The sequence below is a fragment of the Dunckerocampus dactyliophorus genome, chromosome 6, assembly GCF_027744805.1.
Source record: "Dunckerocampus dactyliophorus isolate RoL2022-P2 chromosome 6, RoL_Ddac_1.1, whole genome shotgun sequence".
NCBI classification, from domain to species: domain Eukaryota; kingdom Metazoa; phylum Chordata; class Actinopteri; order Syngnathiformes; family Syngnathidae; genus Dunckerocampus; species Dunckerocampus dactyliophorus.
In genome coordinates this window covers 33,148,168-33,170,574 of record NC_072824.1, presented here as the reverse complement: position 1 = coordinate 33,170,574, position 22,407 = coordinate 33,148,168, and the positions used below count along the sequence as shown (strand labels likewise).

General features: G+C 42.7%; 1 protein-coding gene across 1 annotated transcript; it reads right to left on the bottom strand.

Annotated features, from left to right (window-relative positions):
* Positions 1 to 905: 905 nt before the first annotated feature.
* LOC129182210 (tensin-4-like) lies at positions 906 to 22,405 on the bottom strand. The gene is made up of 13 exons (XM_054778017.1): positions 21,151 to 22,405; positions 19,258 to 19,531; positions 18,121 to 18,397; positions 15,857 to 16,152; positions 15,684 to 15,779; positions 14,928 to 15,059; positions 12,893 to 12,988; positions 9,597 to 9,674; positions 9,457 to 9,519; positions 8,226 to 8,397; positions 8,078 to 8,146; positions 6,065 to 6,094; positions 906 to 2,589 (listed from the first exon to the last, which is right to left on the bottom strand). Exons 2-13 carry the CDS (start codon positions 19,508 to 19,510, stop codon positions 2,448 to 2,450), a joined length of 1,704 nt encoding a protein of 567 aa, XP_054633992.1. The 5' UTR covers positions 19,511 to 19,531; positions 21,151 to 22,405; the 3' UTR covers positions 906 to 2,447.
* Positions 22,406 to 22,407: the final 2 nt, after the last annotated feature.

Here is a 22,407-nt window from a genome sequence, read left to right as displayed (position 1 = left end):
TACCAGCCTGGATTTTACTCGGTATCGGATCAGAAACTAAATCAGTGGTATTACGCTCACTAAACTCCAGTTGTTAAGAGCCCACAGAACAACCACCACATAATTCCGGCCTTCACAATAACGCGTTTACATCTTGTGTTAGGAACGGCTATGCCGGGACTTGGATTCCAAAATGCAGAGACAACAAATTCGTAACAAAAGAGTTATTAACAAAAGACGTCCACACGTGGAAAAACATAAAACAAAAATACAAAGTACAACAGAAACCTCCTGGATCTAATCACAGGGAAAACGGTAGTACTTGTATAACTAAGGGTGCTGCGGAAACCTAGCAGAGTGGAAAAATGCAAAAACACAAAAAGCTGCACAAAAAGTAGGCAGAAAACAACTGAAAACACTGCTGAACAATCAAGCAGGAAAAAGACACTCACCACTGCAGGGAAATACCCAACTGCAGGAAGGGAAGGCATACACTGTAGTAGCTGACCAGAGAGTAGCGACACAAGAGGACTAGATGCTGGAGAGAGCAGGTAGTTAGCGTAGGCTGTGTAACAATCCGGCACTGGACTCGTGTCTGGCTGCAGCTTAAGAAGAGAGTCCTTAATTGCATGCAGGTGTGCCAAATTAGATCCAGAAAACAGCCAGAGGGCAGCAGAGCAGCACACAGATCATGACATCTTGTCTGACTGCCCTGAACAAAATAAGGGTCTCAGAAAAGTAGCTTACAATGTCAAATTAAAAGCACAAAATGAATACACACTCGCCATCGGTCCGAGCGAGAAGATGATCACATGATGTGGGTGACAGGCGGCGTGCTAGCATGAATTAACTTGACACAGAACAAATATGAACACTAGCACATGTATTGTAAGCTGACAAGCTCAACATGTTTATTCTTCGTCGTAACAAAATTTATTCTTCGTCGTAACAAAAAACACAGCAACAAGATGAAACATAGAATACATTTTTATAGTACAATAAATAGTAGGATCTGAAACATGCACTTAGGGCAAGGGTGTCCAAAGTGTGGCCTGCTGTTCATTTTTATTGGCCCAAAGCATGTTGTAAAAATAAAATGAATTAACTAGAGGATCTACAGTTTCTGGAGAAATGGCGTGTGAATGCGTGAGCTGAATGAAGGGACGAAGCGGGAAAAATGAGCATGAAAGTTGCGAGTGTCGAAGCAGAAGAGGCGACATTAGCATGCTAACAATACTAACATGCCAATGTTAACACGCAACACCCAGCACGGAAGAGCTAAGTGTCTGCGTGTGTTAATACTTACAAAAATGTGAAAGAAATGCCACTATGCTAATATTAGCATGCTAGTGCTAACATGCTAACACCGGACATGATAGCACTCAGTGTTTATATAGGTTTCTACTCATGTAAACTGCTAAAATACTACTATGCTAGTGTGACATTAGCATAGTGACATTAGCATATATTACATGAAGTTGCATTGTCAGCTGTAACAAAGCTGAGATGTAGATGTTTTGTTTCGATAGTTTAGCATATATTGACATACAGTGCATCAAAGTGGCCCCCCACACATCCCTAGCTTAGGGTATGTTTGCATAGTTTTAGCTTTGAAATGCCAATAAAAATGAATAATAGCAGTTCTAGTCAAATAATGAACCTTTTCAACAGCAGCAGCACATAATGATACATGATATATTGTGTGCAGTTAGGCACACAAACTGAATGTACCGGACGGTGATACGCTCTGTCTGGAAGTGATGTGCAACCTGTGTGGGGATGTGGCATTTTACACAGAAGTGTTGTTTCATTCAGACTGCAGCTGCTGCATCCGCCACTGACTAACTAAATACACACGTATGATTTCCAGTCTATTTTCATTCATTTGTGAATACAAAAATGAAGTTTTGGTGTGAAAATACGGCTGTTGGATGCCTTCTACACAGCGGGATGCGTCCAATCCATCTCAACCGGGCTTGCTGTTACATTCACGCTACATGCTTGTACTGTCAGGTGTTTCTCACATGAGGGATGATGAGTCCTCATCAGCTGAAGAGTTCAAATTCACAATTAGATCGTATCTTGTCACATTCACTATTGTCGGGGTTGACGGTGAGGAAGCTTTTGTTCTGCCCCGGAGCGCCACCTGCAGTTGTAACGTGTCAGTGCACACTGGTTCCCACCAGACGTGTGAAGCCAGTGGATCTTAACAGGACTTGTCAAAGTTATGATGGGTCTGATGACCTTAACGTGTTTGAACGAGGCCCGCACGCCAGACCCAACCCGACCCGAGCACTAACACAACACAACATTTGCTTTGACGGGTCAGCGGTGTTAAAGTGGGGTTGCCATGGCAACCACAGAAAAGCTATTCTGCTGAATACGAGCCAGCCAATGATGGCCGACGTCGTAATCACCCATTACCTGAGAAGATGAGTCAGTGCAAAGCGTCGGATGGCGTTTCGGTATCAGTGCGCCGGTGACTTGGCTATGACAGCCTGAATAACCTTGACAGCTGTGCTGCAGGGCTGCAGAGGGTCATATTCGGCAAAGACGTGGCACACGTTCTCCATGCCAGCTTCCACGCCTTTCGCCACAAAGCCAAACATCCTGCCAGGCAAAAGCAGCCACCATAAATATTTGGAATACAAGACACATAAACTGCATCGAAGAGGTCCAACGATACATCGAAGAGGAAAAGGCTTCTTGAGACGTCATCTGTACTTCTGTGTAGAAGGTGTCGGACGTTTCGCTCCTCATCCGAAGAGCTTCGTCAGCAAACTAATAAGTGCTGGTAGCTTAGGCCTTAAATACAGTAAGAGTGGGCGGAATTGGTGTGCCAACACCCTCCTCCTATTGGTTCGTTACACTAAGCCTGGGCGGAGCAGTGGTATAATCCTATCCTGTTATTCACACCTACGATAAAAGGGAAGTGTCGCTCCCTGAATTGGGTATGAACGACTCTGATACTGGCTTGTTAGCATCTATTGTTCTGGCTCGGCCCTGCCTTCACCTCATTTGCAAGACTAAGAGCTGTGGGTTTTGGTCTCAGTAACCTGCTGAACACAGGGTCCAAATTAAACCTCAAACCACCATTCCGATTCAATGATGGGTTCTGTTGTTTGACAAAAATAGCTTCCTTAACTCCTCTTTCAAACCATCTGTTTTCTTTGGCCAAAATCTTTACCTCGCTGTCCTGAAAAGAGTGATTGGTAGCTTTCAGGTGTAGATGTACTGCTGATTGAGGACCACTAACATTGTCCCTGCGATGTTGATAAAGCCTTTTTTGGAGCATTTGCTTAGTTTCCCCAATGTAGTGCTCTTTGCATTCCTCATCTTTACAGTGGATGGAATAGACCACATTGCTCTGTTTCTGGTTTGGAGCCTTGTCTTTAGGATGCACTAATTTTTGTCTCAGGGTATTTACTGGTTTGAAATAGGTAGGAATTTTGTGTTGCCATAAGATCCTCTGGAGTTTTTCGGAGACCCCCGCTACATAAGGGACTACCACTCCTCTCCTTTTTGCTTCTGTGGGCTTTTGGGTTTCTTTCCCTACTCTCTTCTTTTGACATTTGTTAAAAGCCCACCGTGGGTACCCACAGGTTGTGGCCACACACTGACCAATACCTGCTTTTTGAATCAAACCATCCACTACAACATAAACTAGGGGTTATTAGGACCCTCCAACATAGAGCGGAACAAATACCAACTAGTGCTGAGGGAAAGAAAAAGGAGACACAACATGTCCAGAGAGCGCTCTCAACCTGTGGGTACCCACGGTGGGCTTTTAACAAATGTCAAAAGAAGAGAGTAGGGAAAGAAACCCAAAAGCCCACAGAAGCAAAAAGGAGAGGAGTGGTAGTCCCTTATGTAGCGGGGGTCTCCGAAAAACTCCAGAGGATCTTATGGCAACACAAAATTCCTACCTATTTCAAACCAGTAAATACCCTGAGACAAAAATTAGTGCATCCTAAAGACAAGGCTCCAAACCAGAAACAGAGCAATGTGGTCTATTCCATCCACTGTAAAGATGAGGAATGCAAAGAGCACTACATTGGGGAAACTAAGCAAATGCTCCAAAAAAGGCTTTATCAACATCGCAGGGACAATGCTAGTGGTCCTCAATCAGCAGTACATCTACACCTGAAAGCTACCAATCACTCTTTTCAGGACAGCGAGGTAAAGATTTTGGCCAAAGAAAACAGATGGTTTGAAAGAGGAGTAAAGGAAGCTATTTTTGTCAAACAACAGAACCCATCATTGAATCGGAATGGTGGTTTGAGGTTTAATTTGGACCCTGTGTTCAGCAGGTTACTGAGACCAAAACCCACAGCTCTTAGTCTTGCAAATGAGGTGAAGGCAGGGCCGAGCCAGAACAATAGATGCTAACAAGCCAGTATCAGAGTCGTTCATACCCAATTCAGGGAGCGACACTTCCCTTTTATCGTAGGTGTGAATAACAGGATAGGATTATACCACTGCTCCGCCCAGGCTTAGTGTAACGAACCAATAGGAGGAGGGTGTTGGCACACCAATTCCGCCCACTCTTACTGTATTTAAGGCCTAAGCTACCAGCACTTATTAGTTTGCTGACGAAGCTCTTCGGATGAGGAGCGAAACGTCCAACACCTTCTACACAGAAGTACAGATGACGTCTCAAGAAGCCTTTTCCTCGATGGACAACTCCTGTACGACTGAGAGCCTACACAGACGCATTGCGATACATCGAAGAGATACAACGGTGGTGGGGGGAATCGTTCTTTGATCCCCTGCTGATATTAAGAAATGAGAAATGAGGCTAAGAAATGAGGCAGAATCAAAAACACGGCTTATAAACTCATTTGCATTTGACTGAATGAAAACAGCACATTTTTAACCCGAACGTGGGAAGTGAATTTCACCAAGTAGGATTCCTTTTTTATATATGGAATATTTTTGTAGAAACCCTGTTTACAACCTTCTAAATACCGTTTCTAACATCATTAGAGCCCTCTGGACATGAAATAACACCCCTATAGTGACCTTTACACTCCTATTACCCAGCATAGTAGACATAATAAGAGAAAATAAGACATATAAGACATAAATATGACTTGTGCTCGTGTGAGTTGCTGTAAATGTTTTCCGGTGCTTGGTGAACCGAGTAGGGGGAGGACAGGAAGTGACGTCAGGGGTTCAGAGTTAAGTTTTAGCTTAGCGTGGGTTACGGTAGCCTGTGTTCTGGATTATTGTGCCTGTTGTGAAATCATTAACATTTGCAATTAAAGCCTGTTGTTCCGGCGATCAAGTCTGGTGCTTGTGTGTCTCATCTAACATGAGAGTAACATTACTGACACCTAGTGGCCAAAGCCCTTGTTGGCAAGTACAGAGCTCACATGTTTCTTGTAGGGTTGCAAACATCTCAGGAGGCCCACTCTTTTTTTTTCAGATACTCTTCAAATCCTAAAGATTTTGAGGCTGTTGCTTGGCAACAAAGTTTCAGCTCCCTCCACGGCCTTACCAGAAACTGGCTAGGCCACCCCAGGATCCTCATAGAAATATATTGATGAATACATCACCCTGTTTCGTGGTTGAATATTATTAGTCACAAAATATGCTGATTTAAGTACATCGTGATGACATTCAGCAGTCTACACTGGCCACCAGGTGTCAGTAACGTTACATTGATGAGACAATAGCCACCGCAGGAAGTACTCTACAGAACAGGAAGTCAAAAAAAGGACCAACTTCAAGGAATTCTCCCGATGCCAACATCTGATGTGGTATTTATGCCTTTTTTTCTCTTACTATGTTTACTATATTGGGTCATACCGGTGTAAAGGTGACTATGGGGTGTTATTTCATGTCTAGTGGGCTCGAATATGTTACAAAAAATGGATTTAGAAGGTCGAAAATACATTTTCATGTTTTTTTTTTACATGTTTTTAATATTCTGTGTCTCTAACGGACAAAATCAGCAGGGGATCAAATAATTACACCACCCCCCCCCCCCCCCCCCCCCCCCCATTACACAATAAATGATGAAAGTAGTGTAGCACAGTTTATACTTTTAAAAGATTCATCTTTAAAATAACAACTCCCTTACTTTGCACCAAAACTTGAACCTTTCCTCCACCTGCAACAGTCAAAAAGACAAAAGAGGCGTTACTGTGTGTTGTACTGCATATGTCTGCATACTGCATACGTAGTACTGTGTGTTGTACTGCATATGTCTGCATACTGCATACGTTACTGTGTGTTGTACTGCATATGTCTGCATACTGCATACGTTACTGTGTGTTGTACTGCATATGTCTGCATACTGCATACGTTACTGTGTGTTGTACTGCATATGTCTGCATACTGCATACGTAGTACTGTGTGTTGTACTGCATATGTCTGCATACTGCATACGTTACTGTGTGTTGTACTGCATATGTCTGCATACTGCATACGTTACTGTGTGTTGTACTGCATATGTCTGCATACTGCATACGTTACTGTGTGTTGTACTGCATATGTCTGCATACTGCATACGTTACTGTGTGTTGTACTGCATATGTCTGCATACTGCATACGTAGTACTGTGTGTTGTACTGCATATGTCTGCATACTGCATACGTTACTGTGTGTTGTACTGCATATGTCTGCATACTGCATACGTTACTGTGTGTTGTACTGCATATGTCTGCATACTGCATACGTTACTGTGTGTTGTACTGCATATGTCTGCATACTGCATACGTAGTACTGTGTGTTGTACTGCATATGTCTGCATACTGCATACGTTACTGTGTGTTGTACTGCATATGTCTGCATACTGCATACGTTACTGTGTGTTGTACTGCATATGTCTGCATACTGCATACGTTACTGTGTGTTGTACTGCATATGTCTGCATACTGCATACGTTACTGTGTGTTGTACTGCATATGTCTGCATACTGCATACGTAGTACTGTGTGTTGTACTGCATATGTCTGCATACTGCATACGTTACTGTGTGTTGTACTGCATATGTCTGCATACTGCATACGTTACTGTGTGTTGTACTGCATATGTCTGCATACTGCATACGTAGTACTGTGTGTTGTACTGCATATGTCTGCATACTGCATACGTTACTGTGTGTTGTACTGCATATGTCTGCATCCTGCATACGTTACTGTGTGTTGTACTGCATATGTCTGCATACTGCATACGTTACTGTGTGTTGTACTGCATATGTCTGCATCCTGCATACGTTACTGTGTGTTGTACTGCATATGTCTGCATACTGCATACGTAGTACTGTGTGTTGTACTGCATATGTCTGCATACTGCATACGTTACTGTGTGTTGTACTGCATATGTCTGCATACTGCATACGTTACTGTGTGTTGTACTGCATATGTCTGCATACTGCATACGTTACTGTGTGTTGTACTGCATATGTCTGCATACTGCATACGTTACTGTGTGTTGTACTGCATATGTCTGCATACTGCATACGTTACTGTGTGTTGTACTGCATATGTCTGCATACTGCATACGTTACTGTGTGTTGTACTGCATATGTCTGCATACTGCATACGTAGTACTGTGTGTTGTACTGCAATGTCTCAAACAACAATCAATCATGTTTGAGGTGATGAACCCCAAAATACTGCACGGCCACACAAACACTGCAAAACCACATCCACTGCTTATTATTATTATTATTCTAATTTTGAAGTGCTGTGGTGATTTGTGCAAGTATAAGCTGTGCAATGACATGACATTCACTATTTGATGCCAAATTAATTAATACACTTTCTTGCTGCATGTAGTTTCTAGTCGAGTATGATAAGATATGTGACATTCAATGAAATGACCATTTATGCTGTACTACTGAAATAGAAACATAATAACAATGTAGGATCAATAAATAATATCAATAACTACAAAAAACATGAGTAAAAATACACTTGCATGAATACCAAATTGTAATTGTGCATTAAAAATGTATTGTATTGCACTGTAGTCTGCATTGGATGTTGTCAATAACATCTCTAATCATTCACACAAGCAGCTGAACCGTAACCAAGGTGACAGCCACACACATCACTGCATGTCTGAATTACCATGTATTGACAACTCACCTCCGATCTTCTGGATCATCTCCGCTGTAGCTAAGCAGGTGAGCAGGATAATGACGTCTGAAAAAATGCCTGTAAGAAAACACGTATGTGGATTTTAGGACTTTGGTCATCATGCTGTTTTGCCCACCAAATGTGTGTGTTTCCTTACTTCCTGTTGACGTCTGTCAGCGTGATGCCCTTGAAGGACACTTTCAGGTTGACGATGGTGGGTTCAAAGGAACCGGAAAGCAGTTGGAGTGTGCAGGAAACCGCCCTGTCAACCGCACAAGGTCCTGTCAACCTCTCGGTGGGAACGGCATTCAGGTAGATGAAATTGGAAGCTGCAGTCAAGATGCACGTTATTCTAATGGAATTGGAATATATATGTTGTCTTTTTTTATTCTAGGAAAATAGGCCATTTTTTCCACAAAAAAGCCATCTCATTTACCCGAAGTCTATCCATCCGTTTGCTACACCCTCAGTGGGTCAGCATTTCTAAATCCAGACATGGCCCCCCCTTAAAAAGCCTGCAATCTTTACATGTTCATGTCTTCATGCTTGAGATTTCACACTTCAATTGTGTGCTGTGACGCCGATTCCATCTGCTCATCATTCGTTAGCGGTGAGTCGCTGTATATTTTAGACTTTAAATGTTTTAAAAAGTGCGTGAGGCATATTTAGGTCTTAAGCCTGGATTGTCTCGCAAGTGAACAATGGCAATTGAAGAGAGAAAGGCAAGTTTCTGGCGCTGAATCCAATATAATAATGACAACAGTCACTTTTATTGCAAACACTGACCCCACATCAGAGGAGGGCATCAAGGTCAAGCTAACAGGAGGGTTTGGAGGGGTAAGGAGCGAGCCATGTGTCACAAATAGACGTTTTGATGAGCGTACCATCATCAGCAATCTGTGAATGAATACGCAACACCACTCAAAAACACTTGGCCAAGAAATTGGATGTCAACTTGATGATTTGACCCAGACAATCAGGACGCCAATAAAAATAGACACACCATTTGTAAAAAGTTGATGGAAAATGCCAGGAAAATGTGTTTTGTTATTGCACTTATGCAACGTTTTAATTGACTGCTATTAGTTATAATTAGTTATAAATATTTCTGCTAAGGTACACACTGACTTTCTATGATTATCTGCTCCAGGCCGGGGGCCTACTGAGTCCAAAACAAGTCCTCCACATGCTTAACACCTGATTGAAATAGCCTTGGTTGTCTAGGCATGTGAGTCTGCCGTTCATTGACTCTGTCAGGAACAGTCAGACACTTTCTCTAGAAGTTGTGTTCAGGTTGTATTGCTTTGTCTCCTTGCATGCAGCTTTTATTCAATCGTACCTCTCATGATTCAAATGTAAAATGTTCCGAAACCAACACATTTGCCTACCTGTTCCCTGCTTGTTGTCTGAGGCCAAGATGTCTTTCCTTTTTTCTTCTTCTCCACCCAATTCTGTGTGAGCACAGGTTCATGAATTCATCTTGTCTAGATCACACACACACACACACGCCTACACGGTATGTCATTACCTTGGGAGTGGAGGAGTAATTTGCAGGGTAAAGCGAAAGCTGAAATAGTGTGCTGGTACACAAGGGCAGAAAGGCTTCCTGTAAATACGACAAGAATATATGAATTGAATATAACATACAGTCAAACTTGTCTATAGCAGCCACTAGAGGGAGACAGCAAAAGTGGCCGCTATAGACAGGTGGCCTCTATAGACAGGTTGGCGTCCAGTTTGAATGTTGACCAGAACAGGAAAAAAAAAAGGAAAAAAAAGGGAGGGGTGGGGGGGAATATAAAATAATGTTGACCAGTAGAGGGCACTGTGGGACTGCGGATAAAGTTGTACAGCACTACTAGGCTTGTTATTATCCACGACCCACAGAACAAAGCTGTGCTAGTAATGTCTTACGCTTGTTTTTAATATTTTACTTTTTATACAGCAGAGTGTCATTACAGCTTTAGTTCATCAGGAAGTGACGGGAAGTGACGGTGGGCGTCCCGAGCAGGAGAGCTAGGCTCAGTGCTAGCTGTGAGTTTGGAGAGAGTTGGGAAGTGTGTTTATGTTGGCGTGGATGTAAAGTCCTGCAGTGTTCTCCGCTGTTAATAAAGCCATTAAAGTGCATCGGCGACGTGAGTCTCTCCTTCCCCACAACAAGCGGCATTACAGTATTGACCAGGAAATAAACGGTGTCATTTCTTACAGGCATTGGCTGGACAGCTATGTAGTGGGGCTTGTTTAACCTTTGCCTTGTGGGCAAGCAGGAAGGAGAGACGATGCTGAGAGATGTGTGTGTTCTGAGCTGCTGTCTGGTGGCCGCGTTCAATAAATAAAGTTGGCAGAAGCAACAGGAGAAGTTTCCTTCTTTGCTTCGGAGCTGAATAACGCTGACAAGTTAACAGACTAGTAGCGAACGGAAAAGAAGACGGCTTTGTTTGTGTCGAATACAGAAGATGAGGACTTTGATGGATTTGTGGATGAGGATTGATGAAAAATAACGTGAGTACATTCTAAAATACTTCAATTAAAGTACAACCCAACTCAGTTTTGCTCCCGCTGCCGCATGCATGCTAGCATATGTTTTTTTTATTGTAGTGTCGCTGGGAGCACGTCCTGTTCCCAGCCTACTTTGCGGTAATGTTTTGGTGCAAATGCTCTTAAAGTTACATGTTTGACCAGGAAATAGCAAGCTCAAAAGAAGACGGCTTTTTTATGTGGAACAACTGACAGTTTGTGTGGATCTTGTGAATGATTGTGACTGAGCTAGGACTCAGTAATTAAAGTCTACACACAACGGCTTCATTGATTGAAAAACCAAACTTTTTCGTGCATGAAGCTTCTACTTGAGTCGGTAATTTGGCCGCTATATGCGGTCAGATATTGACCAAGGGAGACAAAATGGGTGGCCGCTGGCCGCGTTGGACAGGTGACTACTATACACAGGGTCTATAACATGTACATTTGCTGCGGGGGATTTTTCAGTGGCTGCTATAGGCAGGTGGCCGTTCTATAAAGGTGACCGCTAAGACAGGTTTGACTGTAACATCACATAATGACAATGAAAGCAATTACTACATTTGCACAGTTCAACATGTCTGAAAAAAGTAGGACGAAGCAGAGCTTATTTAATCCTTCTCTTTCTCCATCTCTGTTTCTGATTCAATTCACTTACGCCGTATCTTTTACATGTTGACACTTCAATAATTCATGCGTTTATATTTTGTCATGAAAACTTGCTGTTCCACCATTTTCTACTTAACGGAGAAGGAATGTCTTTTGTCGAGCAATACATGTAGAAGTATAGCTTATTGTTACGTCCCGGAGTGGGTGTGGCTGCTTGTGTGTGTCTGTGGTTTTTCTCCCTTTTGCAGAGTGCTGACACGCCTGGAAGGTACACCCCAGGTGTGGGGGTTGGCAATCAGGTGGAGTTGGCATAAAGCAGGCAGACAGCAACTGTGTGATTTTTTCCCGGTGTGTTGTGTTTAGTTTCATGCGGACGTGTACTCACTCTGCCATTTTCTGGTGCGTCTTTTGTGTTTGCCCTTTCTGTAGTTTTGAGCATTTTTGCCTCACCGGTTGTTTTACAGCCTGGTTTTGAGGATTGTTCTTTTGTTCCGTCCCCAGTTTTTATGGGGATTATTTTTTTGCTACTCTAAGAATTAAATACTTCATTTTCTTTGACCGCAGTTTGTTATTTTTCCCTGCCCGGTGTTTTTATTTCTTAGTCTTTTGTTTGTCGCATCCTACCCGACGTAGCACTTATGCGGTGATAAAAGAATAAAATAATAAAAGTAACATAAAAGAAGTCAGACAACAGTAAAATAACAACAACAAAAAAACGAGTTTAAAAAAAGAGAAGAAAATAAAGATAAAAATGGTTTATTGTATTTTCCGGACTATTAGTCACCATTACGACTATTAGTATACAGTAAGTCGCACCAGCCAATGAAGAAGAAAGAAACAGATATACTGTAAGTCGAACTGGACTATTAGTCGCATTTTTGGGGTTAAATTTATTTCATAAAATGAGAGACCAGGAAGAGACATTTCACCTTGGAAGGCAAGTTATAGTAATAACCATAAGATGCAGGCTAAATAGGCGTCTGTTGACGCAAAATACAAACAGTTCAGATGACTACAACATTCAGATAACCTAATAGCCTCAACAGCAAACTTAACTAGACTTGCAGCTTGTAATCTGTACAATATGATTTAGTTTTTCTCAGTTGTCTTTATAAGTTGATGTTTACGTTGTACATTTTCAGTGGTACAGGAGTGATCGGAATGGCAGATACTGGCACACAAGCCTAGAGCGCCCTCTCGTGTCTGTCAGTGGGGGAAAAAACATAGATAAGTCGCTCCGGAGTATAAGTCGCAGGGCCAGCCAAACCATGAACCATGAACAAATGTGTGACTTATAGTCCGGAAAATACGGCAGTAAATGAGGTGACAATAAACACAATGAATACTAAATAAAAAACAAAATAAGTCAAATAAGTCACGAGATTAAAAAATGAATGTACAAACCCGTACTGTAACAAAAACAGCATATGAACAATTCATGTTATTGTTCTTCTAAATTGTTTTTTTAGATATATTTTACATGGAATCCTATCCTTGTGTTTCTCCACCCACCGTTCAGGTTGATGTTTGCCCCCACATCATCACTAATTGCTGTGGGTGTGTGGTCACAGCTCATTGGACTCATACCTTCCAGTCACGGCCCACTGAGGTTGGGTGCGCCAGCAGGAATTTCTCATTGCAAAGCAAATTTGAAATGATTCAAAAGGAATATTCAAGCAGAAGCATTGTTGACCTTACCGAAGTATGGCTCCTGAGAGGACCCTTTAAGGCGAACACCTTTTGCTGATGACTCGATAAGAAAGTGCTTGACAAATTGGCAGCTTCTCTCTCCTCCTGAGGAAAAAAATAGCAACAAAGCTTCCTTTCAGTCAGTATATAAACCATAGCAGTCAACCGCAAAACTGCACTTTTTGGGGGGGAATTTTGCCCATCGTCCACAATATGTGCTCTCTAAAGATATAAAAACTAGGGCTGTCAAAAATAACGCGTTAACGGCGGTAACCACAACTCTCTGTTATGACAACAGAAGGAAGCGTCGTGTGGTGTCCCCACAGTCACTCAGAGTCTGCACAACTTTTACAACTTTATTCCTACCTGAACACATCGACAACAGTGCAATTCCAACACTATATATTTATGTCCAACTCACAAACATGTCTCTAGTCCTCCTCCGAGCTACACTTCCTCATTGTCACTCGACAACCGGGAGATGCATTCACTGACACTGGAATATCACACAAAAACTTTATTATCCGTGTAGGTGTGGTCGAAATAAACAAAAAGACAAAGAAAAACAGTAAGTGGATATTCTTATCTCTCACTAACATAACTCTCACTGCGAAAGTACAATGTGCTGCATTTAATGATGCTCGGAAATCACAGAAACTACATCTACACTCAAAACGCCATTGACATTACATTGTGTCTTTGAACGCAACTCTTGATGGCTCTTAATAATGGTTAAAGTGTGATTCAAATGTTGTGCTACTGTTAAAGAGACAGTTTCAGTTCATTTGGAGCTGTTAATACATACACACACACGCACATACTGTATATACTGTATGTACTGTATATTCTGTCCTGTCATGTGTTTTTTTCTTGTTCAAGAAATACAGTAACGTAGTTGTAAGAGATGCAAAGAGACAGCTCATTGCTGCACATAATGGCAAACATACAGAATATTCCGCCTATAAAGCCTTCTGAAAAACACTACTTAGATTACATACTCAACATTTACATATAACATATTAACCAAGCTACAGCGACATTGTTATTATTGTTATTATTAACATTGTTACGACGATCAAACTACGTTACTGGCACATTGACACTTCGCCACACCACAACAGCTAGCCACTAGCCGGCTAGCAACTTGCTTCACCAGACACTCGCCCACAGCGCATCAGCGCCGCGCTCGTAGTGCCTCATACCGCTACCAAAAAGGTACGGCTACATGTTGGACCTGCCGCCACTGCTGCTGTGTTTTTATTTTTGAGTTTGGAAAGGTTAACGCTAGGTGTAGGCGTTCCTATGTTGCTATGTTCAATCAATGCACCACGGAAGGAAGTTCCCGGCAATGCTTAAAAGGACCAAAATAGGGCAAAATACTGTAAGTATTTCATGTTGTCATGAATGTACCTGTTACTGCACGGTTACAGCATGAATATAAAACCATAAAACCTTGCTGGAGGTTTTTGGAGGTGTTTTAATAGCGGTCTTTGTAGGCGGCATAGGTGTGTCCCATTACGTGATTGTGGATGATGGGCAAAAATCCCCCAAAAAGTGCAGTTTTCCTTTAAAGGAAAATGATGAGTGGTATCCCTCATAGAACACCTTTATGTCACATACATGTTTTTTCTAAAATGCCATGAATTATAACTTCCTGAGACCCAGAAAAATAAAAATTGCAGTGGACAACTGTCAACAGCCGTGTGTTGAGACTTGCAAAACACTGACTTTGTCCCACCTCTGGTAAGGATGCATTTGCAGACTTCATATGACTTAACATTTGATACTTACAATTGTTACTAACTGTGTTTTTTTGTTTTGATACTAAAAAAAATAACTCTACTGCCTCGCCACAGGCAGGGTGCGCACAGACGTGCCCAATCCCATCAGTTGGGTTAGGCAAATGAGGCTCGAGGCCATTGGACATGCCTGGCGAACATGATGTTTTTTGGGAAGGCATCTTTTCTGCAACTCATCAAAATGTTGTTTACATCGTCTAAAAAGCCACTAGTCAAATTGCCAAAGAACACAAATGAAAGCTTACCTGTCTCAGCAGTGGCAGAAGAACCGGTTGCCGTTAGATCCACCTTCATGGCCAGGCCGAAACTTCCTCTGTAGGTGGTGCTGTCTCTCACCACAAATGTTCCTGGTTCTCTGTCCTTTACCAGGGCCTCAGCTAAGACGGATCGAACATCACAATATCAGCACAGACGTGAATCTGGAGTTGTTATTGCATGATGAGGGCCCAGGACTTCAGCAAAGTATAAGGAAAGGACCCATATGAATTTAATTGGTACACCTTGGTTAGAACCTTGGTTAGCTTATTAATCTGTTCCAGAAGGCCAGACTCTAACCGAAACATACTCTAATCAAATCATATTTTCCTGTGAGAAATAAGGTAATTCCGATGAATCTGTTCCAGAAAGCCAAGAATGCAAACACAAAACACATTATGAGACTTGCGACGTAACCGTTAGTTAGCAAAGAACTACAGAGTCAACTGCTGATTATATCATAGACGGGTGACAGAGCTGACTTCCGCTTCCTGTTTCTTTGTATTAGTAAGCTGCTAACAAGGATATTTTGTGATAAAAATACATTAATGAAACAGTTGGTGTCATGCAGTGTATTAATGCCATGACAATATTGTACCCTAACACGATAACGTACGAAGCGAAGCAAAATTTTTCCGTAAATTTTCAACATTAATCAAAAACCACGCTAACCGGGGCATACACTAACCAAGGTTCCACTGTATACGTTTTTCCTTGAGTACCCCATAAAAAGTAGAGATTCTCACCTTCTGCTCTGCTGATATGTGGACAGAACCAACATTTTGATGAGTCCATAACAAACTTCATTGACGTCTGACTGCCATTCAAATTGGCTTGCAAACCTAAAAGAGGAGTGGAATTCATGACATAAAGTCAAGTGTTCAAACAGTACTCTGTGGACACAACAACACCAGCTCACCGTGGGGAGTGAATGACTTCTGCGCTGAGCCATTTTCTGATACAGGAGACGTGTTGACCTGCAAGTCCCGGAGCGGGACGCCGTTGATCAGCAACATCGGAATATCAGTAAAAGAGCCAGAGAGGGACTGCTCAGGACTGCTAAGTGAGCAGTTTGTGGGCACCTCCTGCCCGTGATGATCTGAGCTGTATTGGGTGTCATAGTGCCTCGTCCTGCATCCGTCACCACAGGCTCCACATGGAGAAGAGAGGATCGACTCGAGACAGCCTGCGTCTTCACTGGCCAAAGACAACGTGCTGTGCAGAGAAAATGAGGATATGTACACGTTGTGTTTTAACCGGGGAGTATCTTTCTACTTCAATGTTGTACGTGTTTGAATATTCAAAGGAACAAGAGGAATACACAAACGTTTTTGCAGCCAGTGTTGCATTTTCAAGCCCTCTGTAAATCATAATCTTATGGTGGTGGGGCTATGTTATTGGGGTCTACACGGCCATTATGGTTTCCTGAGTTAAACAGGTCCAACATGACAGAGTAATTCAAAAGACTATTCTGAATAGAATCCAAAGAAGAAACCGCCCTAGTGTCCTAAACCAAGGTGAGGGAGAGTGCCGGGTTATCGAGGGGCCAGCCACCAGCCCCCAGAACCACCGCCTGCGGGTGAAAACATGAGAGTCTGGTTCTTAGGACATGGAACATGACTGCGACTTGTACAAGATTGTGAGAAGTTACAACTTGAAGCATCTGATCAGGTGCAGGAGGAGTTTGTTGAGGCCATGGAGCACAATTTCAAAGAGGTTTTGGCAAAACGTGAGGAGGGGGAAGCAATGCCCTGTCTACAGCTCGGACAGAAGCCTGCTAACCTCAGCTGGGGATGTAATCGTGTGCTGGAAGGAACACTATCAGGATCTTCTCAATCCCACTGAAACACCTTTCACTGAGGAAGCGCAGTCATGAACATAGACACGCCCATCAGCACCACCAAGATATTTGAGTTGGTCAAAAAACTTAGCAGTGGCAAGGCCTGGCAGTGGACAACATTTGCCCCGAACTCTTTAAGACTCTGAATGTTGTGGGAATGTCATGGCTGATGCATCTCTTCAACATTGCATGGAAGTAAGGAACGAGACTTTTCAAGAAGGTTGACCAGACGATATTCCAACCATAAGGGGATCACACCCCTCAGAGCCCTGGAAAAGGACAGTCCGAGCTTTAGATGCAGGTGTTGCAATGAGATTTTCATCCTGGCTGTGGAAAACTGGTCTGGCTCTTAGGGTCAGGAGCTTGAGTCGCTTTGCTGGCAGTAAGTCAGTCATGTTCATGGTGAACATTGTCCTCCACCCTTCTGTTCTGTTCATTATTTTTAGGGACACAATTTCTAGATTCAGCCAAGATCTCATCCATGGTATTTGCAGCTCATATGGTCCTGACGACTCCATCCAGCTGTGACCTTTCAATGTTTTACTGTGTGTGAAGCTTCTGGAATGAAAGTCAGCACTTCCAAATCCGAGGCCACGGTTCTTTGTTGGAAAAGGGTGGATTATAGCTCCGGGACTGGGAGTACCTCAGGTGGCAGAGCTAAAGTATTCCGGGTATCTAGTCTGGATGCTTCCTGGATTCTTCTTTGGTGAGGTGTTACGTGCATGCACAGTAGGGAGGACGACCCGAGGCAGACCCTAGGACCCACTGGAGGGATTATGTCTCACAGCCGGCCTGGGAATGCATCAATGTCCCCCGGTGGAACTGGATGAGGTGGCAAAAGACCGGGAAGTCTGGACGCCTGCCTCCACGACTCAGACCCGAATAAGTGGAAGAAAATGGATGGATGGACAGAGGCTACAACCAGTTTTGGTGAACAAGGAATCGGTTGGGACGGCCATTTTGGACCAATACCAGGTGTTGTATTTTGATGAACTCCTCTTTGACCAAATGAGCTGAAATTAAAATCACAGATGCTAGAAAGATTGACGTTGACAAATTGCAAAGCGTTTAAGCACAACGTCATACGATGTGTCCTCCGCATGGCGTCAAACCTTGATGGTCGATTGAAAAATGAACAAAAAGTAAACATTCATAGCTCACCGCCACAAGGTCAGATTTTGATCATAATTAGCGTGTCTGGTGAAGATAACACCCTGAAGCTATGCATTATTACGTGTGTAAAGACAAGTACTGGTATAGGACCACATTAGATGGGCGAGTGTACCAAATGTTTTGCATTATTGATATAAATGTACACTTTAATGGCTGCAGATAAGTTGTACCTGCCAAGCAAGTAGCTGGTGTCTGAGCATGTTGATGTGGAGAGTAGTGAAGCAGCACTGTTCCTGTCAGGGTAGGACAAGCGTAAGGATCCTTGAGAGCCGGATATATCGTGCCTCATTGAGGGATTCTGTCGGGCTGCACCCCCACATGGCAGCCAGGGCCGTGAAGAGGAGGGGGATCCAGAAAAGACAACTGTGCCTGGGGGACTGAAGCTGAGACTTGTGGGTCTGGGAATGGGGATGCTGGGGGACACTGTGGGTGAGGAGCAGCATCCATCTGGGAAGGAGAGGAAAACATTGAGGGTTAATACAGTCAAGATAAAACCGCTCAGCATGCTGTCGTGCTCATTCTTCATGCTGTAGTTTTAGTTTCCCAAAAAGGGCTTGGCTTGCGTGTGCACACAAACATCTGCTAAGGTTTCTCATGCAGGTACCTGCCTGCACGGCACAGGGTAATCCTTCCAAACTGGATGGATGTATTAAATTGTGCACTTTCCCCTGTTGTGTCACAACCTCCCTGCAAGGGGTTCCAACTTGTTTGTCTTCACTTCAGGTTACGTCTGCCTCTCCTTGTTGATGGAAAGTATGGATTCAGTTGATGCACTCAGTCAAATAAAACATTGTGGTCAGAGAAGGAGCCACACCAAAAACGTCTGCAGTTACATAACATGGCTGATGTTCCTGCATGTGATAGCTGCTAGTTAGTGTACATGCACAGGAAATCCTGTGTTTAGCACACAAAGGTTTGCTGCTTTAACATCTCCGCCAGTTGTTCATGAAGATAAGATCTACAGAAATGCACGCACAAGAGAAAACGTTGGTATGATCCATCTTCATTTAAGGCATCGTGAATGTAACATTGCACCATTATTACAGTACAGTATGTGCCTTGTCTTTGTATCAGTAGCCTGAGATGTTAAGGGTGTGGTTCCTAGTCTGGGCAGAAGTCCCAGAGTCACTGAAGTGGTGCAATTACTCTTATAATAAAGGGTGGGTGCATTTCCAAAGCTCTCTGCTATCAAAAAATAAGTTTACAAGAAAAATGTGCATGGATCCTGCCCTTTGTTGGCCTTAAAGATGTGATTTTTAACCATTACGCTCTTTTGCGGGCATGGTGTGCGGGCCGTCATACTGTACCTGGAGCAGGGCTGATGCGCGGATGTTTTTTGTTGACCTGGATGGGTTCAAAGGTTGGGTCCAGTTCTATCATGAGCTGGTTGAGATTATCCAGGGAAATGTCAAGATCCAAGCCACTGTGGCGACTGCTGGGCTTGCTTGGACTGGAATATTGGGTGACAGTCTCCTGTTCTGGGTCCAGACGTATAGTCTGACCCACTCTCAGAACGTGATTGGGTACTACGTGGGACATGCCCTCAGCGATAGGCTTCATGTTTGGGGGAGCGCTCACAAGCTTGTGGAACAACAAAAGACATGGACACAATGGGAAAAGATCAGTTACACTCTATTAGCTGGAAAGACTGTAGTTTTTTAAAATGCATTTTTCCTATTCGTGGGCCCGCAAATTCGGGGATTTATGGATTTATGGATTTATTTATTTATTTTTTAAAAAAGTAATAATTTACTAATAACAAGTATTCACACTCACATTCATAGCTATGGGGAATAGAGTCGCCAATGAACCTAACATGCATGGTTTTGGAATGTGGAAGGAAGTTGGAGTACCCGGAAAAAATCCACGCACGCACGAGAAGAACATTCAAAACCCCACACAGAGATGTCCAGCAGAGATTCAAACCCAAATCTTCCAGAACTCCTTACTGTGTGGCCACCGTGTGGCCCTAAATGTTTGATTTTCTCTTCTCATGTCTACTATTGGGTAATACGAGTGTAAAGGTGACTACAGGGGTGTTAGTTCAGGTCTAGAGGGCTCTAATAATGTTAAAAACCATATTTAGAAAGTCGCTATGCCCTAACTATGTCAATTTCATTCTTCCATTCCAACTTCTGGAAATGTACTTATCACGGTCACATCTGGAACCAATCAACCGCGATAAACGAGGGATTACTGTATATAAAGTTCACACACAAATGTGTGGGTCACACAAAAATGCGGCACTTTCAAGGGCCGCTTCAGGGGAAAAACATTATGAGTGAAGCATAACGACATAAACATGTCAACATTGTGGGCTTTTCAAGATTCAAGATTGAAGAGTTTTATTGTCATATGCACAATAAAACAGCAGTTCTACTATGCAATGAAATTCTTATTCTGTTCATTCTCCCAAGAAAAGAAAGAAAACACAAGAAAGAATAAGAACATAAGAAACATAAACATAAATACCAATAAATTAAGCAACAACAACAGAAGAGACATTAATACAAGTAAATAATACAAATAAATAAATAAATCATTAATTCTAACAGTGGTACATGTATGCTGTACATTATGCCTGTATCTATAAATCTATAAATGATCTTGGAGAAAAATAAAGAAATGATTCTAAAAACTGTTGAATAACTAATTAGCATTTCACAGTGGTTAACGTCTGTTATATTTGGACACTTTTATGACACTTGGCTTGTTCACTTGGAAATATTGACGTTTTAATCTGAACCTCATTATTTCTGATTCCATGTTTTGGTATTTCCCACCTCATGTTTCCGCCTTAGAGGTTCCACTGTGCTGTTTTCCGTGCACGCAAGCCTGAGTAAATAATCGACCACATGAATACAAAGAGGAAACATGCGTAATATTTGGAGTCTTCACCCAAGTTTATCCAACGTCTCGCCCGGGCTTTCAAGATAAGGAGTGGTTCTGAATGAGTCACTGGTGAAATGTGGCTGGTTGCCATGACTACACAACATGTTTTCTTACAATACATGTGAGTGATTAGCACAAAAAAGGCAAATTATCATTTCCTAACATTTTTGTGAAGACTGACATAAAGAAAAGCGCAACTTTTACCACAGGAAGCCGTCGAAGGTTTAAAAAAGATGAAACATTCCGACATGTTTGTTTGTCCAGTGACAATGAGGAACTGCTGCTGATCAGTCTCAACGTGGGCTTACCTTGTTTCTCTGTGGTGATGACTCCAGGCGGGGCACATGCAAAGCTGAGGTGACCAAGGCTTTCTGACTTGGACTCGACGTGTGTTCATGCTTTTATTGTCAAATCCCAACCCTTTCCTGACAGCCTATCATCCGTTTCATGGAAGAAAACCCTGCAGCTATAAAGTTATGATGTCATCTGAGCTGTGTAGATGTTATGTCTGCACTTGCATTAATTAGCCACAGAGTCAAACTCAGAACCTGGCAGGTAGTCCACTCCTTGACGGTTATTGTAGTGATTAAGAGTATTTTAGTGTTTCTACAGAACACTGATTGAAAGTTAACAGATACTTCAAACATAGACAACAGATCCCCGCACACCCGTGATCCAGCATTCACAAATTTGTGGATTTTTGTTGTCAAAAAATGACTTTATTTAATGATTTTTTCTTCCAAAATGGGCCACGATACTTGATAGTAGAGGTCAAATGTACAGCATATGGACCACCGTCAGAAAGCACACAATACTAAGACTTTTTCGTCAAGCGTTGAGATTTCGCACTGTTTGGTGGTCCTTGAGCGCACCATGATTGTGTGCTGCTGTCTGGCTGCAGAAGCACGAGCTTAGACAGCCAATCCCGCCTCAACACTGGCAGTGAGGTGAACACACGTTCATATATCCTGTATGGTCAACTGTGTGGATCGTGTTGACAAGAAGGCGGCATTGTAGAGCAACTGCTTGTTACGACCAAGACGTCTTTATTCAGGCCACTCAACTCATGTCTTTAAAGGCGCTTTGTTCATTTGTGGGGTTCATTTGCAGTTGTAAGCGTTTTATGGGGTTTGTATTTGTCTTTCTGCTGGGATCCTTGCTGCGTTTGCAGCGTTTGGATGTCGCTGCCCTCGTCACGCCCGCCATCTATCAGCGGCACATGCCACTACAAAGCCAAACATACAGCATTTGAAGGTTTTTCACTAAAGTAACACAATAGTTACTTTTCCTGGTAACTCATTACATTTATGAAGGAGTAATTCCATTACTAATGCAATTACTTTTTTGGGGACAGTAATATAAACTATGTCTAACAACACTGGTAACCTTCATTCATTTTGTCTGTAAAGTTAGTGGCACCCCCGGGCCGCACTTTGGACACCCCTGCCCTTATGGTAGGTTTGATCTCAAGTTCCGTGTGCAAGATACTGAAGTGTAAGTTGCTCCTGATGCTGTCATTGGTGTGTGAATGAGTCATGAGCCCTGCCCCTCTTGCATCATACCAT

Coding starts and splice junctions, on each gene's coding strand:
- LOC129182210 (XM_054778017.1), bottom strand. CDS start 19,510: ATGAAGCCTATCGCTGAGGGCATGTCCCACGTAGTACCCAATCACGTT. Junction 15,060..15,683: donor ACATATCAGCAGAGCAGAAG/GTGAGAATCTCT, acceptor GATCCGTCTTAG/CTGAGGCCCTGGTAAAGGAC. Junction 8,147..8,225: donor CTGACAGACGTCAACAGGAA/GTAAGGAAACAC, acceptor GTTTTCTTACAG/GCATTTTTTCAGACGTCATT.